This window comes from Bombina bombina, chromosome 4, assembly GCF_027579735.1.
Source record: "Bombina bombina isolate aBomBom1 chromosome 4, aBomBom1.pri, whole genome shotgun sequence".
In the NCBI taxonomy this organism is placed as follows: Eukaryota; Metazoa; Chordata; class Amphibia; order Anura; family Bombinatoridae; genus Bombina; species Bombina bombina.
In genome coordinates, this window is record NC_069502.1 from 482,639,524 (window position 1) to 482,652,065 (window position 12,542).

Sequence of the window (12,542 nt, forward strand, 5' to 3'; positions counted from 1 at the left end):
AGAGTAATTCCCATGAGTAATGGATCATGGAGTCTCACCACCTGTATGAAGAAAAGAAAAAAAAAAGCGACCATTTGAACAGCAATCTCAAGTCCTTGTTTTGTGTTGCAAATATTGCAGGATTTTTGTCTTCATGATGACGGGATGAACTCCTGAAATGTTTTGTGTGTGTATTTGATGAAATACCTGGAATAAACAATATGCAAAAGTGTACATTTTTGTCCATTGGAATTGCTGAGAGTAGTGTATACAGAAGTGATGGAAGTCCAGCATAATTGTTGCCATAATTATCTACACACATCAGATAGTGAAAGTACTACACTTTATAATTTAGAGGTACAGAGGTATTAAAAACCACCAATGGTGTGAGATGATACTGATGGAAGGGGAAGAATCACAATTGTTCACCAACTATTCAAACATTTCCTGATTTCTGGCATAGGGTGTCTGAGAAGGGTGGGGATAAGAAGAAGCTCCTTTTTGAAGGACTGGGCTGAAAGTAGTGTAAGAACATGTAGGAAAAAATAGAGAGACATTTGGTGAAGTGTTCAAGTAACATTAAAGGGACAGTCAACACCAGAATTTTTATTGTTTTAAAAGATAGATAATCCCTTAATTACCCATTCCCCAGTTTTGCATAACCAACACAGTTATAATAATACAAGTTTTACCTCTGTAATTACCTTGTATCTAAGCCTCTGCAGACTGCCCCCTTATTTCAGTTCTTTTGACAGACTTGCATTTTAGCCAATCAGTGCTCACTCCTCGGTAAATTCACATGCATGAGCTCAATGTTATCTATATGAAACACATGAACTAACGCCCTCTAGTGGTGAAAAACTGTCAAGTTAGAGGCGACCTTCAAGGTCTAAGAAATTAGCATACGAACCTCTTAGGTTTAGCTTTCAACTAAGAATACCAAGAGAACAAAGCAAAATTGGTGATAAAAGTAAATTGGAAAGTTGTTTAAAATGACATGCCCTATTTAAATCATTAAAGTTTTTTTGAGACTTGACTGTCCCTTTTACAGAAGAGAATAGCCAGATTTGGGTGGCACTGGATCCAGTTGAAAGATATACATTTTTAAAGGAAGGAAAAACACAACACCAAGACAGAGCTCCTGGTAATCATACCCAGAGAGAAAGGGCAAATGATAAGAAGATGCACATTTGAAAGAAGCTCTAAACAAGCAGCTGGTGAGGCAGGAAGCAAATCGGAGAAGCTTGAAAGCTAAAATAATGAAGAATTTATAAGAAGAAAGGAGCAGCAGACAGGTCTAGAAGAATAAAGTAAAGAGTAGGGGCCTTTTACGTTAGTGAGATCAGTTTTATTGAGTGTTTGGAGTGGAATCCATCATGAAGAGGGTAAAGTAGAGTGTTACATGGGAGAAAGTATGTTTGTGGAATATAAACTAGGTGTTCCAATAGTTTTAAGGCAAAAGTTATATCTGAACCAAAGAAATGAGCAGTGCGCTAAGTGCTACAGTTTTTATTTTAGGTTAAAGATTAAACATGTCAAACAGAAAACAACAGGTAGTCAGTCTGTGCAAATATAGGCAGATAGGATCTAAACACATGGTGATAAAAATGTAGGTGTGGTCTCTACTTACATGCTGTGGAGCCCTGGTAAGTAGAGCTGGCAGGAAAGGCTGGTCTGATTTGCCCTTGTCTAGAGTGTTACCAGTTGCATTATCAATAGAAGGATTCATTTTAATCAGCTGTCCATTTTGCTGGCCCTGCTGATAGGCTCTAGCTGACAGCCGAGTCTGATGTTTTGGTGGAGGCTGAGGAGGGGGCACAGGTTTGATGAGAAATGGGATTTGCTTCTCTTGAAGGTCCTTCTGCTGCTTAGTTATCTCTTGTATTCTCTGAGGTGTTCCAAGAGCCTGTCCAACGTGAAATAAAGGGTAACGGAGTGCCTGAAAACCAAAAACATAGGTATGGATTATCTAAAAAATACAAAATAATGGGGACTTTAAGTGAAAATACAAAATGAGTAAGATATAGAATTTATAATAGTGACTGTACATTATTGGGCTATAATGCCATATAGGGGTACTAGTGAGAAAAATAAACCACAAGACTGAAGGTTGACTGGTTTAGCAGTGTCCATTAAACCCCAAGATGAAATCACTTTCATACATACCCCCCCTAAAGCTTTATAAATAATCTGTGCATTTTATCTATTTGTACTGTACACTTAAACAAAAATTGTGGTACAATTACACTGGCACCGAACATCCAACAATAACAAAGTGAACTATAGGGGTAACTGGTAACATGCCGGGTATCTCCGTCCAGCTAAATTAGAGTCATTAACTGAAAGCTACCAGTGGATAAAAGATGTATCATAGATCCCATAAATCCAACAGAGCATATACCCAAGATTAGCTTGTAGACCATTTTTTCTCTTTGCTTTTATATTATATACGACTTACAACTATAAAGATAACATTAATTAAGATAAGTACAAAGACCAACAAAACACAATCTTATGTAGTGCAAAGTAATAGTAGGAAGCGTACAGGGGAAAGGAAGGGGAAAAAGACCTCTGGTAGTTACACATAACTGTTTGAGACATCAAGTAAAACTCACTCAGTATGCTCACGCCAGAGTCCCACCACCAATTCATACAGATCTAATTGGTCAATTCATAAGTAATGGTAACATTCTCATTGAATCAGATTTAGAAAGGGCCAATTGTGTTTTGGAAAAAGTTTCTTAGCTTGATTGCTCATAATGAACAATAAAATGCTTATAGCAGCATCTTTAAGTTTCAGGATCGTGAGATACAGTAGGATCCCAGGATTATTCGGGACTGCGATTCAGACATGGTCTTCAGCACCTCAGGCCAGAATTTACTTAAAGGGACAGTCTCATTAAAAACAGAATTTATGTTTACCTGATAAATTACTTTCTCCAACGGTGTGTCCGGTCCACGGCGTCATCCTTACTTGTGGGATATTCTCTTCCCCAACAGGAAATGGCAAAGAGCCCAGCAAAGCTGGTCACATGATCCCTCCTAGGCTCCGCCTTCCCCAGTCATTCGACCGACGTAAAGGAGGAATATTTGCATAGGAGAAATCATATGATACCGTGGTGACTGTAGTTAAAGAAAATAAATTATCAGACCTGATTAAAAAACCAGGGCGGGCCGTGGACCGGACACACCGTTGGAGAAAGTAATTTATCAGGTAAACATAAATTCTGTTTTCTCCAACATAGGTGTGTCCGGTCCACGGCGTCATCCTTACTTGTGGGAACCAATACCAAAGCTTTAGGACACGGATGAAGGGAGGGAGCAATTCAGGTCACCTAGATGGAAGGCACCACGGCTTGCAAAACCTTTCTCCCAAAAATAGCCTCAGAAGAAGCAAAAGTATCAAATTTGTAAAATTTAGTAAAAGTGTGCAGTGAAGACCAAGTCGCTGCCTTACATATCTGATCAACAGAAGCCTCGTTCTTGAAGGCCCATGTGGAAGCCACAGCCCTAGTGGAATGAGCTGTGATTCTTTCAGGAGGCTGCCGTCCGGCAGTCTCGTAAGCCAATCTGATGATGCTTTTAATCCAAAAAGAGAGAGAGGTAGAAGTTGCTTTTTGACCTCTCCTTTTACCAGAATAAACAACAAACAAGGAAGATGTTTGTCTAAAATTCTTTGTAGCATCTAAATAGAATTTTAGAGCACGAACTACATCCAAATTGTGCAACAAACGTTCCTTCTTTGAAACTGGATTCGGACACAAAGAAGGCACGACTATCTCCTGGTTAATGTTTTTGTTAGAAACAACTTTCGGAAGAAAACCAGGTTTAGTACGCAAAACCACCTTATCTGCATGGAACACCAGATAAGGAGGAGAACACTGCAGAGCAGATAATTCTGAAACTCTTCTAGCAGAAGAAATTGCAACCAAAAACAAAACTTTCCAAGATAATAACTTAATATCAACGGAATGTAAGGGTTCAAACGGAACCCCCTGAAGAACTGAAAGAACTAAATTGAGACTGCAAGGAGGAGTCAAAGGTTTGTAAACAGGCTTGATTCTAACCAGAGCCTGAACAAAGGCTTGAACATCTGGCACAGCTGCCAGCCTTTTGTGAAGTAACACAGACAAGGCAGAAATCTGTCCCTTCAAAGAACTTGCAGATAATCCTTTCTCCAAACCTTCTTGAAGAAAGGATAGAATCTTAGGAATTTTTACCTTGTCCCAAGGGAATCCTTTAGATTCACACCAACAGATATATTTTTTCCATATTTTGTGGTAGATTTTTCTAGTTACAGGCTTTCTGGCCTGAACAAGAGTATCAATGACAGAATCTGAGAACCCTCGCTTTAATAAGATCAAGCGTTCAATCTCCAAGCAGTCAGTTGGAGTGAGACCAGATTCGGATGTTCGAACGGACCTTGAACAAGAAGGTCTCGTCTCAAAGGTAGCTTCCATGGTGGAGCCGATGACATATTCACCAGGTCTGCATACCAAGTCCTGCGTGGCCACGCAGGAGCTATCAAGATCACCGATGCCCTCTCCTGATTGATCCTGGCTACCAGCCTGGGGATGAGAGGAAACGGCGGGAATACATAAGCTAGTTTGAAGGTCCAAGGTGCTACTAGTGCATCTACTAGAGTCGCCTTGGGATCCCTGGATCTGGACCCGTAGCAAGGAACCTTGAAGTTTTGACGAGAGGCCATCAGATCCATGTCTGGAATGCCCCACAATTGAGTAATTTGGGCAAAGATTTCCGGATGGAGTTCCCACTCCCCCGGATGAAATGTCTGACGACTCAGAAAATCCGCTTCCCAATTTTCCACTCCTGGGATGTGGATTGCAGACAAGTGGCAGGAGTGAGTCTCCGCCCATTGAATGATTTTGGTCACTTCTTCCATCGCCAGGGAACTCCTTGTTCCCCCCTGATGGTTGATGTACGCAACAGTCGTCATGTTGTCTGATTGAAACCGTATGAACTTGGCCTTCGCTAGCTGAGGCCAAGCCTTGAGAGCATTGAATATCGCTCTCAGTTCCAGAATATTTATCGGGAGAAGAGATTCTTCCCGAGACCAAAGACCCTGAGCTTTCAGGGGTCCCCAGACCGCGCCCCAGCCCACCAGACTGGCGTCGGTCGTGACAATGACCCACTCTGGTCTGCGGAAGCTCATCCCCTGTGACAGGTTGTCCAGGGACAGCCACCAACGGAGTGAATCTCTGGTCCTCTGATCTACTTGTATCGTCGGAGACAAGTCTGTATAGTCCCCATTCCACTGACTGAGCATGCACAGTTGTAATGGTCTTAGATGAATTTGCGCAAAAGGAACTATGTCCATTGCCGCTACCATCAAACCTATTACTTCCATGCACTGTGCTATGGAAGGAAGAGGAACAGAATGAAGTATTTGACAAGAGTTTAGAAGTTTTGATTTTCTGGCCTCTGTCAGAAAAATCCTCATTTCTAAGGAGTCTATTATTGTTCCCAAGAAGGGAACCCTTGTTGACGGAGATAGAGAACTTTTTTCTACGTTCACTTTCCACCCGTGAGATCTGAGAAAGGCCAGGACAATGTCCGTGTGAGCCTTTGCTTGTGGAAGGGACGACGCTTGAATCAGTATGTCGTCCAAGTAAGGTACTACTGCAATGCCCCTTGGTCTTAGCACCGCTAGAAGGGACCCTAGTACCTTTGTGAAAATTCTTGGAGCAGTGGCTAATCCGAACGGAAGTGCCACAAACTGGTAATGCTTGTCCAGAAATGCGAACCTTAGGAACCGATGATGTTCCTTGTGGATAGGAATATGTAGATACGCATCCTTTAAATCCACCGTGGTCATGAATTGACCTTCCTGGATGGAAGGAAGAATTGTTTGAATGGTTTCCATTTTGAACGATGGAACCTTGAGAAACTTGTTTAGGATCTTGAGATCTAAGATTGGTCTGAATGTTCCCTCTTTTTTGGGAACTACGAACAGAGTGGAGTAGAACCCCATCCCTTGTTCTCCTAATGGAACAGGATGAATCACTCCCATTTTTAACAGGTCTTCTACACAATGTAAGAATGCCTGTTTTTTTATGTGGTCTGAAGACAATTGAGACCTGTGGAACCTCCCCCTTGGGGGAAGCCCCTTGAATTCCAGAAGATAACCTTGGGAGACTATTTCTAGCGCCCAAGGATCCAGAACATCTCTTGCCCAAGCCTGAGCGAAGAGAGAGAGTCTGCCCCCCACCAGATCCGGTCCCGGATCGGGGGCCAACATCTCATGCTGTCTTGGTAGCAGTGGCAGGTTTCTTGGCCTGCTTACCTTTGTTCCAGCCTTGCATTGGCCTCCAGGCTGGCTTGGCTTGAGAAGTATTACCCTCTTGCTTAGAGGACGTAGCACTTGGGGCTGGTCCGTTTCTGCGAAAGGGACGAAAATTAGGTTTATTTTTGGCCTTGAAAGACCTATCCTGAGGAAGGGCGTGGCCCTTGCCCCCAGTGATATCAGAAATAATCTCTTTCAAGTCAGGGCCAAACAGCGTTTTCCCCTTGAAAGGATTGTTAAGCAATTTGTTCTTGGAAGACGCATCCGCTGACCAAGATTTTAGCCAAAGCGCTCTGCGCGCCACAATAGCAAACCCAGAATTTTTCGCCGCTAATCTAGCCAATTGCAAAGTGGCGTCTAGGGTGAAAGAGTTAGCCAATTTGAGAGCATGAATTCTGTCCAAAATCTCCTCATAAGAAGAATCTTTACTTTTCTAGTTCATCGAACCAGAAACACGCTGCTGTAGTGACAGGAACAATGCATGAAATTGGTTGTAGAAGGTAACCTTGCTGAACAAACATCTTTTTAAGCAAACCCTCTAATTTTTTATCCATAGGATCTTTGAAAGCACAACTATCTTCTATGGGTATAGTGGTGCGTTTGTTTAGAGTAGAAACCGCCCCCTCGACCTTGGGGACTGTCTGCCATAAGTCCTTTCTGGGGTCGACCATAGGAAACAATTTCTTAAATATAGGGGGAGGGACGAAAGGTATGCCGGGCCTTTCCCATTCTTTATTTACAATGTCCGCCACCCGCTTGGGTATAGGAAAAGCTTCGGGGGGCCCCGGGACCTCTAGGAACTTGTCCATTTTACATAATTTCTCTGGAATGACCAAATTCTCACAATCATCCAGAGTAGATAACACCTCCTTAAGCAGGGCGCGGAGATGTTCCAATTTAAATTTAAATGTAATCACATCAGGTTCAGCTTGTTGAGAAATTTTCCCTGAATCTGAAATTTCTCCCTCAGACAAAACCTCCCTGGCCCCCTCAGACTGGTGTAGGGGCACTTCAGAACCAATATCATCAGCGTCCTCATGCTCTTCAGTATTTTCTAAAACAGAGCAGTCGCGCTTTCGCTGATAAGTGGGCATTTTGGCTAAAATGTTTTTGATAGAATTATCCATTACAGCCGTTAATTGTTGCATAGTAAGGAGTATTGGCGCACTAGATGTACTAGGGGCCTCCTGTGTGGGCAAGACTGGTGTAGACGAAGGAGGGGATGATGCAGTACCATGCTTACTCCCCTCACTTGAGGAATCATCTTGGGCATCATTTTCTCTAAATTTTGTGTCACATAAATCACATCTATTTAAATGAGAAGGAACCTTGGCTTCCCCACATACAGAACACAGTCTATCTGGTAGTTCAGACATGTTAAACAGGCATAAACTTGATAACAAAGTACAAAAAACGTTTTAAAATAAAACCGTTGCTGTCACTTTAAATTTTAAACTGAACACACTTTATTACTGCAAATGTGAAAAAGTATGAAGGAATTGTTCAAAATTCACCAAAATTTCACCACAGTGTCTTAAAGCCTTAAAAGTATTGCACACCAAATTTGAAAGCTTTAACCCTTAAAATAACGGAACCGGAGCCGTTTTTATATTTAACCCCTTTACAGTCCCTGGTATCTGCTTTGCTGAGACCCAACCAAGCCCAAAGGGGAATACGATACCAAATGACGCCTTCAGAAAGTCTTTTCTATGTATCAGAGCTCCTCACACATGCATCTGCATGTCATGCTTCCCAAAAACAAGTGCGCAATAGAGGCGCGAAAATGAGGCTCTGCCTAGATTAGGGAAAGCCCCTAGAGGATAAGGTGTCCAATACAGTGCCTGCCGGTTATTTTACATAATTCCCAAGAATAAAATAATTCCTCAAAGCTATGAAGTATTAAAATATGCTTATATATCAATCGTTTTAGCCCAGAAAATGTCTACAGTCTTAAAAGCCCTTGTGAAGCCCTTTTTTTCTTTATGTAATAAAAATGGCTTACCGGATCCCATAGGGAAAATGACAGCTTCCAGCATTACATCGTCTTGTTAGAAATGTGTCATACCTCAAGCAGCAAAAGTCTGCTCATTGTTTCCCCCAACTGAAGTTAATTCCTCTCAACAGTCCTGTGTGGAAACAGCCATCGATTTTAGTAACGGTTGCTAAAATCATTTTCCTCTTACAAACAGAAAACAGAATTTATGTTTACCTGATAAATTTCTTTCTCCAACGGTGTGTCCGGTCCACGGCGTCATCCTTACTTGTGGGATATTCTCTTCCCCAACAGGAAATGGCAAAGAGCCCAGCAAAGCTGGTCACATGATCCCTCCTAGGCTCCGCCTACCCCAGTCATTCGACCGACGTTAAGGAGGAATAATAGCATAGGAGAAACCATATGGTACCGTGGTGACTGTAGTTAAAGAAAATAAATTATCAGACCTGATTAAAAAACCAGGGCGGGCCGTGGACCGGACACACCGTTGGAGAAAGAAATTTATCAGGTAAACATAAATTCTGTTTTCTCCAACATAGGTGTGTCCGGTCCACGGCGTCATCCTTACTTGTGGGAACCAATACCAAAGCTTTAGGACACGGATGAAGGGAGGGAGCAAATCAGGTCACCTAAATGGAAGGCACCACGGCTTGCAAAACCTTTCTCCCAAAAATAGCCTCAGAAGAAGCAAAAGTATCAAACTTGTAAAATTTGGTAAAAGTGTGCAGTGAAGACCAAGTCGCTGCCCTACATATCTGATCAACAGAAGCCTCGTTCTTGAAGGCCCATGTGGAAGCCACAGCCCTAGTGGAATGAGCCGTGATTCTTTCGGGAGGCTGCCGTCCGGCAGTCTCGTAAGCCAATCTGATGGTGCTTTTAATCCAAAAAGAGAGAGAGGTAGAAGTTGCTTTTTGACCTCTCCTTTTACCTGAATAAACAACAAACAGGGAAGATGTTTGTCTAAAATCCTTTGTAGCATCTAAATAGAATTTTAGAGCGCGAACAACATCCAAATTGTGCAACAAGCGTTCCTTCTTTGAAACTGGTTTCGGACACAGAGAAGGTACGATAATCTCCTGGTTAATGTTTTTGTTAGAAACAACTTTTGGAAGAAAACCAGGTTTAGTACGTAAAACCACCTTATCTGCATGGAACACCAGATAAGGAGGAGAACACTGCAGAGCAGATAATTCTGAAACTCTTCTAGCAGAAGAAATTGCAACTAAAAACAAAACTTTCCAAGATAATAACTTAATATCAACGGAATGTAAGGGTTCAAACGGAACCCCCTGAAGAACTGAAAGAACTAGATTGAGACTCCAAGGAGGAGTCAAAGGTTTGTAAACAGGCTTGATTCTAACCAGAGCCTGAACAAAGGCTTGAACATCTGGCACAGCTGCCAGTTTTTTGTGAAGTAACACCGACAAGGCAGAAATCTGTCCCTTCAGGGAACTTGCCGATAATCCTTTTTCCAATCCTTCTTGAAGGAAGGATAGAATCCTAGGAATCTTAACCTTGTCCCAAGGGAATCCTTTAGATTCACACCAACAGATATATTTTTTCCAAATTTTGTGGTAAATCTTTCTAGTTACAGGCTTTCTGGCCTGAACAAGAGTATCGATAACAGAATCTGAGAAACCTCGCTTCGATAAAATCAAGCGTTCAATCTCCAAGCAGTCAGCTGGAGTGAAACCAGATTCGGATGTTCGAACGGACCCTGAACAAGAAGGTCTCGTCTCAAAGGTAGCTTCCAAGGTGGAGCCGATGACATATTCACCAGATCTGCATACCAAGTCCTGCGTGGCCACGCAGGAGCTATCAAGATCACCGACGCCCTCTCCTGATTGATCCTGGCTACCAGCCTGGGGATGAGAGGAAACGGCGGGAACACATAAGCTAGTTTGAAGGTCCAAGGTGCTACTAGTGCATCCACTAGAGCCGCCTTGGGATCCCTGGATCTGGACCCGTAGCAAGGAACTTTGAAGTTCTGACGAGAGGCCATCAGATCCATGTCTGGAATGCCCCAAAGTTGAGTGACTTGGGCAAAGATTTCCGGATGGAGTTCCCACTCCCCCGGATGCAATGTCTGACGACTCAGAAAATCCGCTTCTCAATTTTCCACTCCCGGGATGTGGATAGCAGACAGGTGGCAGGAGTGAGACTCCGCCCATAGAATAATCTTGGTCACTTCTTCCATCGCTAGGGAACTCCTTGTTCCCCCCTGATGGTTGATGTACGCAACAGTCGTCATGTTGTCTGATTGAAACCGTATGAACTTGGTCCTCGCTAGCTGAGGCCAAGCCTTGAGAGCATTGAATATCGCTCTCAGTTCCAGAATATTTATCGGTAGAAGAGATTCTTCCCGAGACCAAAGACCCTGAGCTTTCAGGGATCCCCAGACCGCGCCCCAGCCCATCAGACTGGCGTCGGTCGTGACAATGACCCACTCTGGTCTGTGGAATGTCATCCCTCGTGACAGGTTGTCCAGGGACAGCCACCAACGGAGTGAGTCTCTGGTCCTCTGATTTACTTGTATCTTTGGAGACAAGTCTGTATAGTCCCCATTCCACTGACTGAGCATGCACAGTTGTAATGGTCTTAGATGAATGCGCGCAAAAGGAACTATGTCCATTGTCGCTACCATCAACCCGATCACTTCCATGCACTGAGCTACGGAAGGAAGAGGAACGGAATGAAGTATTCGACAAGAGTCCAGAAGCTTTGTCTTTCTGGCCTCTGTTAGAAAAATCCTCATTTCTGAGGAGTCTATAATTGTTCCCAAGAAGGGAACCCTTGTTAACGGGGATAGAGAACTCTTTTCCACGTTCACTTTCCAGCCGTGCGATCTGAGAAAGGCCAGGACGATGTCCGTGTGAGCCTTTGCTCGAGGGAGGGACGACGCTTGAATCAGAATGTCGTCCAGGTAAGGTACAACTGCAATGCCCCTTGGTCTTAGCACAGCTAGAAGGGACCCTAGTACCTTTGTGAAAATCCTTGGAGCAGTGGCTAATCCGAAAGGAAGCGCCACGAACTGGTAATGTTTGTCCAGGAATGCAAACCTTAGGAACCGATGATGTTCCTTGTGGATAGGAATATGTAGATACGCATCCTTTAAATCCACCGTGGTCATGAATTGACCTTCCTGGATGGAAGGAAGGATAGTTCGAATGGTTTCCATCTTGAAAGATGGGACCTTGAGAAATTTGTTTAAGATCTTGAGATCTAGGATTGGTCTGAACGTTCCCTCTTTTTTGGGAACTATGAACAGATTGGAGTAGAACCCCATCCCTTGTTCTCTCAATGGAACAGGATGAATCACTCCCATTTTTAACAGGTCTTCTACACAATGTAAGAACGCCTGTCTTTTTATGTGGTCTGAAGACAACTGAGACCTGTGGAACCTTCCCCTTGGGGGAAGTCCCTTGAATTCCAGAAGATAACCCTGGGAGACTATTTCTAGCGCCCAAGGATCCAGAACATCTCTTGCCCAAGCCTGAGCGAAGAGAGAGAGTCTGCCCCCCAGCAGATCCGGTCCCGGATCGGGGGCCGATATTTCATGCTGTCTTGGTAGCAGTGGCAGGTTTCTTTGCCTGCTTTCCCTTGTTCCAGCCTTGCATTGGTCTCCAAGCTGGCTTGGCCTGAGAAGTATTACCCTCTTGCTTAGAGGACGTAGCACCTTGGGCTGGTCCGTTTTTACGAAAGGGACGAAAATTAGGTCTATTTTTTGCCTTGAAAGGCCGATCCTGAGGAAGGGCATGGCCCTTACCCCCAGTGATATCAGAGATAATCTCTTTCAAGTCAGGACCAAACAGCGTTTTCCCCTTGAAAGGAATGTTTAGTAGCTTGTTCTTGGAAGACGCATCAGCCGACCAAGATTTCAACCAAAGCGCTCTGCGCGCCACAATAGCAAACCCAGAATTCTTAGCCGCTAACTTAGCCAATTGCAAAGAGGCGTCTAGAGTGAAAGAATTAGCCAATTTGAGAGCATTGACTCTGTCCATAATCTCCTCATAAGGAGGAGAGTCACTATCGAGCACCATAATCAGTTCATCAAACCAGAAATATGCGGCTGTAGTGACAGGGACAATGCATGAAATGGGTTGTAGAAGGTAACCCTGCTGAACAAACATCTTTTTAAGCAAACCTTCTAATTTTTTATCCATAGGATCTTTGAAAGCACAACTATCCTCTATGGGAATAGTGGTGCGTTTGTTTAAAGTAGAAACCGCTCCCTCGACCTTGGGGACTGACTGCCATAAGTCCTTT

General features: G+C 43.4%; 1 protein-coding gene across 1 annotated transcript in view; it reads right to left on the minus strand.

Annotated features, from left to right (window-relative positions):
• CILK1 (ciliogenesis associated kinase 1) overlaps positions 1–12,542 on the minus strand; it is a 249,510-nt gene that overhangs the window by 119,043 nt on the left and 117,925 nt on the right. The window contains exon 9 of the mRNA XM_053710380.1: positions 1,610–1,918. Within this exon, the coding sequence (XP_053566355.1) occupies positions 1,610–1,918 (309 nt within the window). The remainder of the gene's footprint in view (positions 1–1,609; positions 1,919–12,542) is intronic.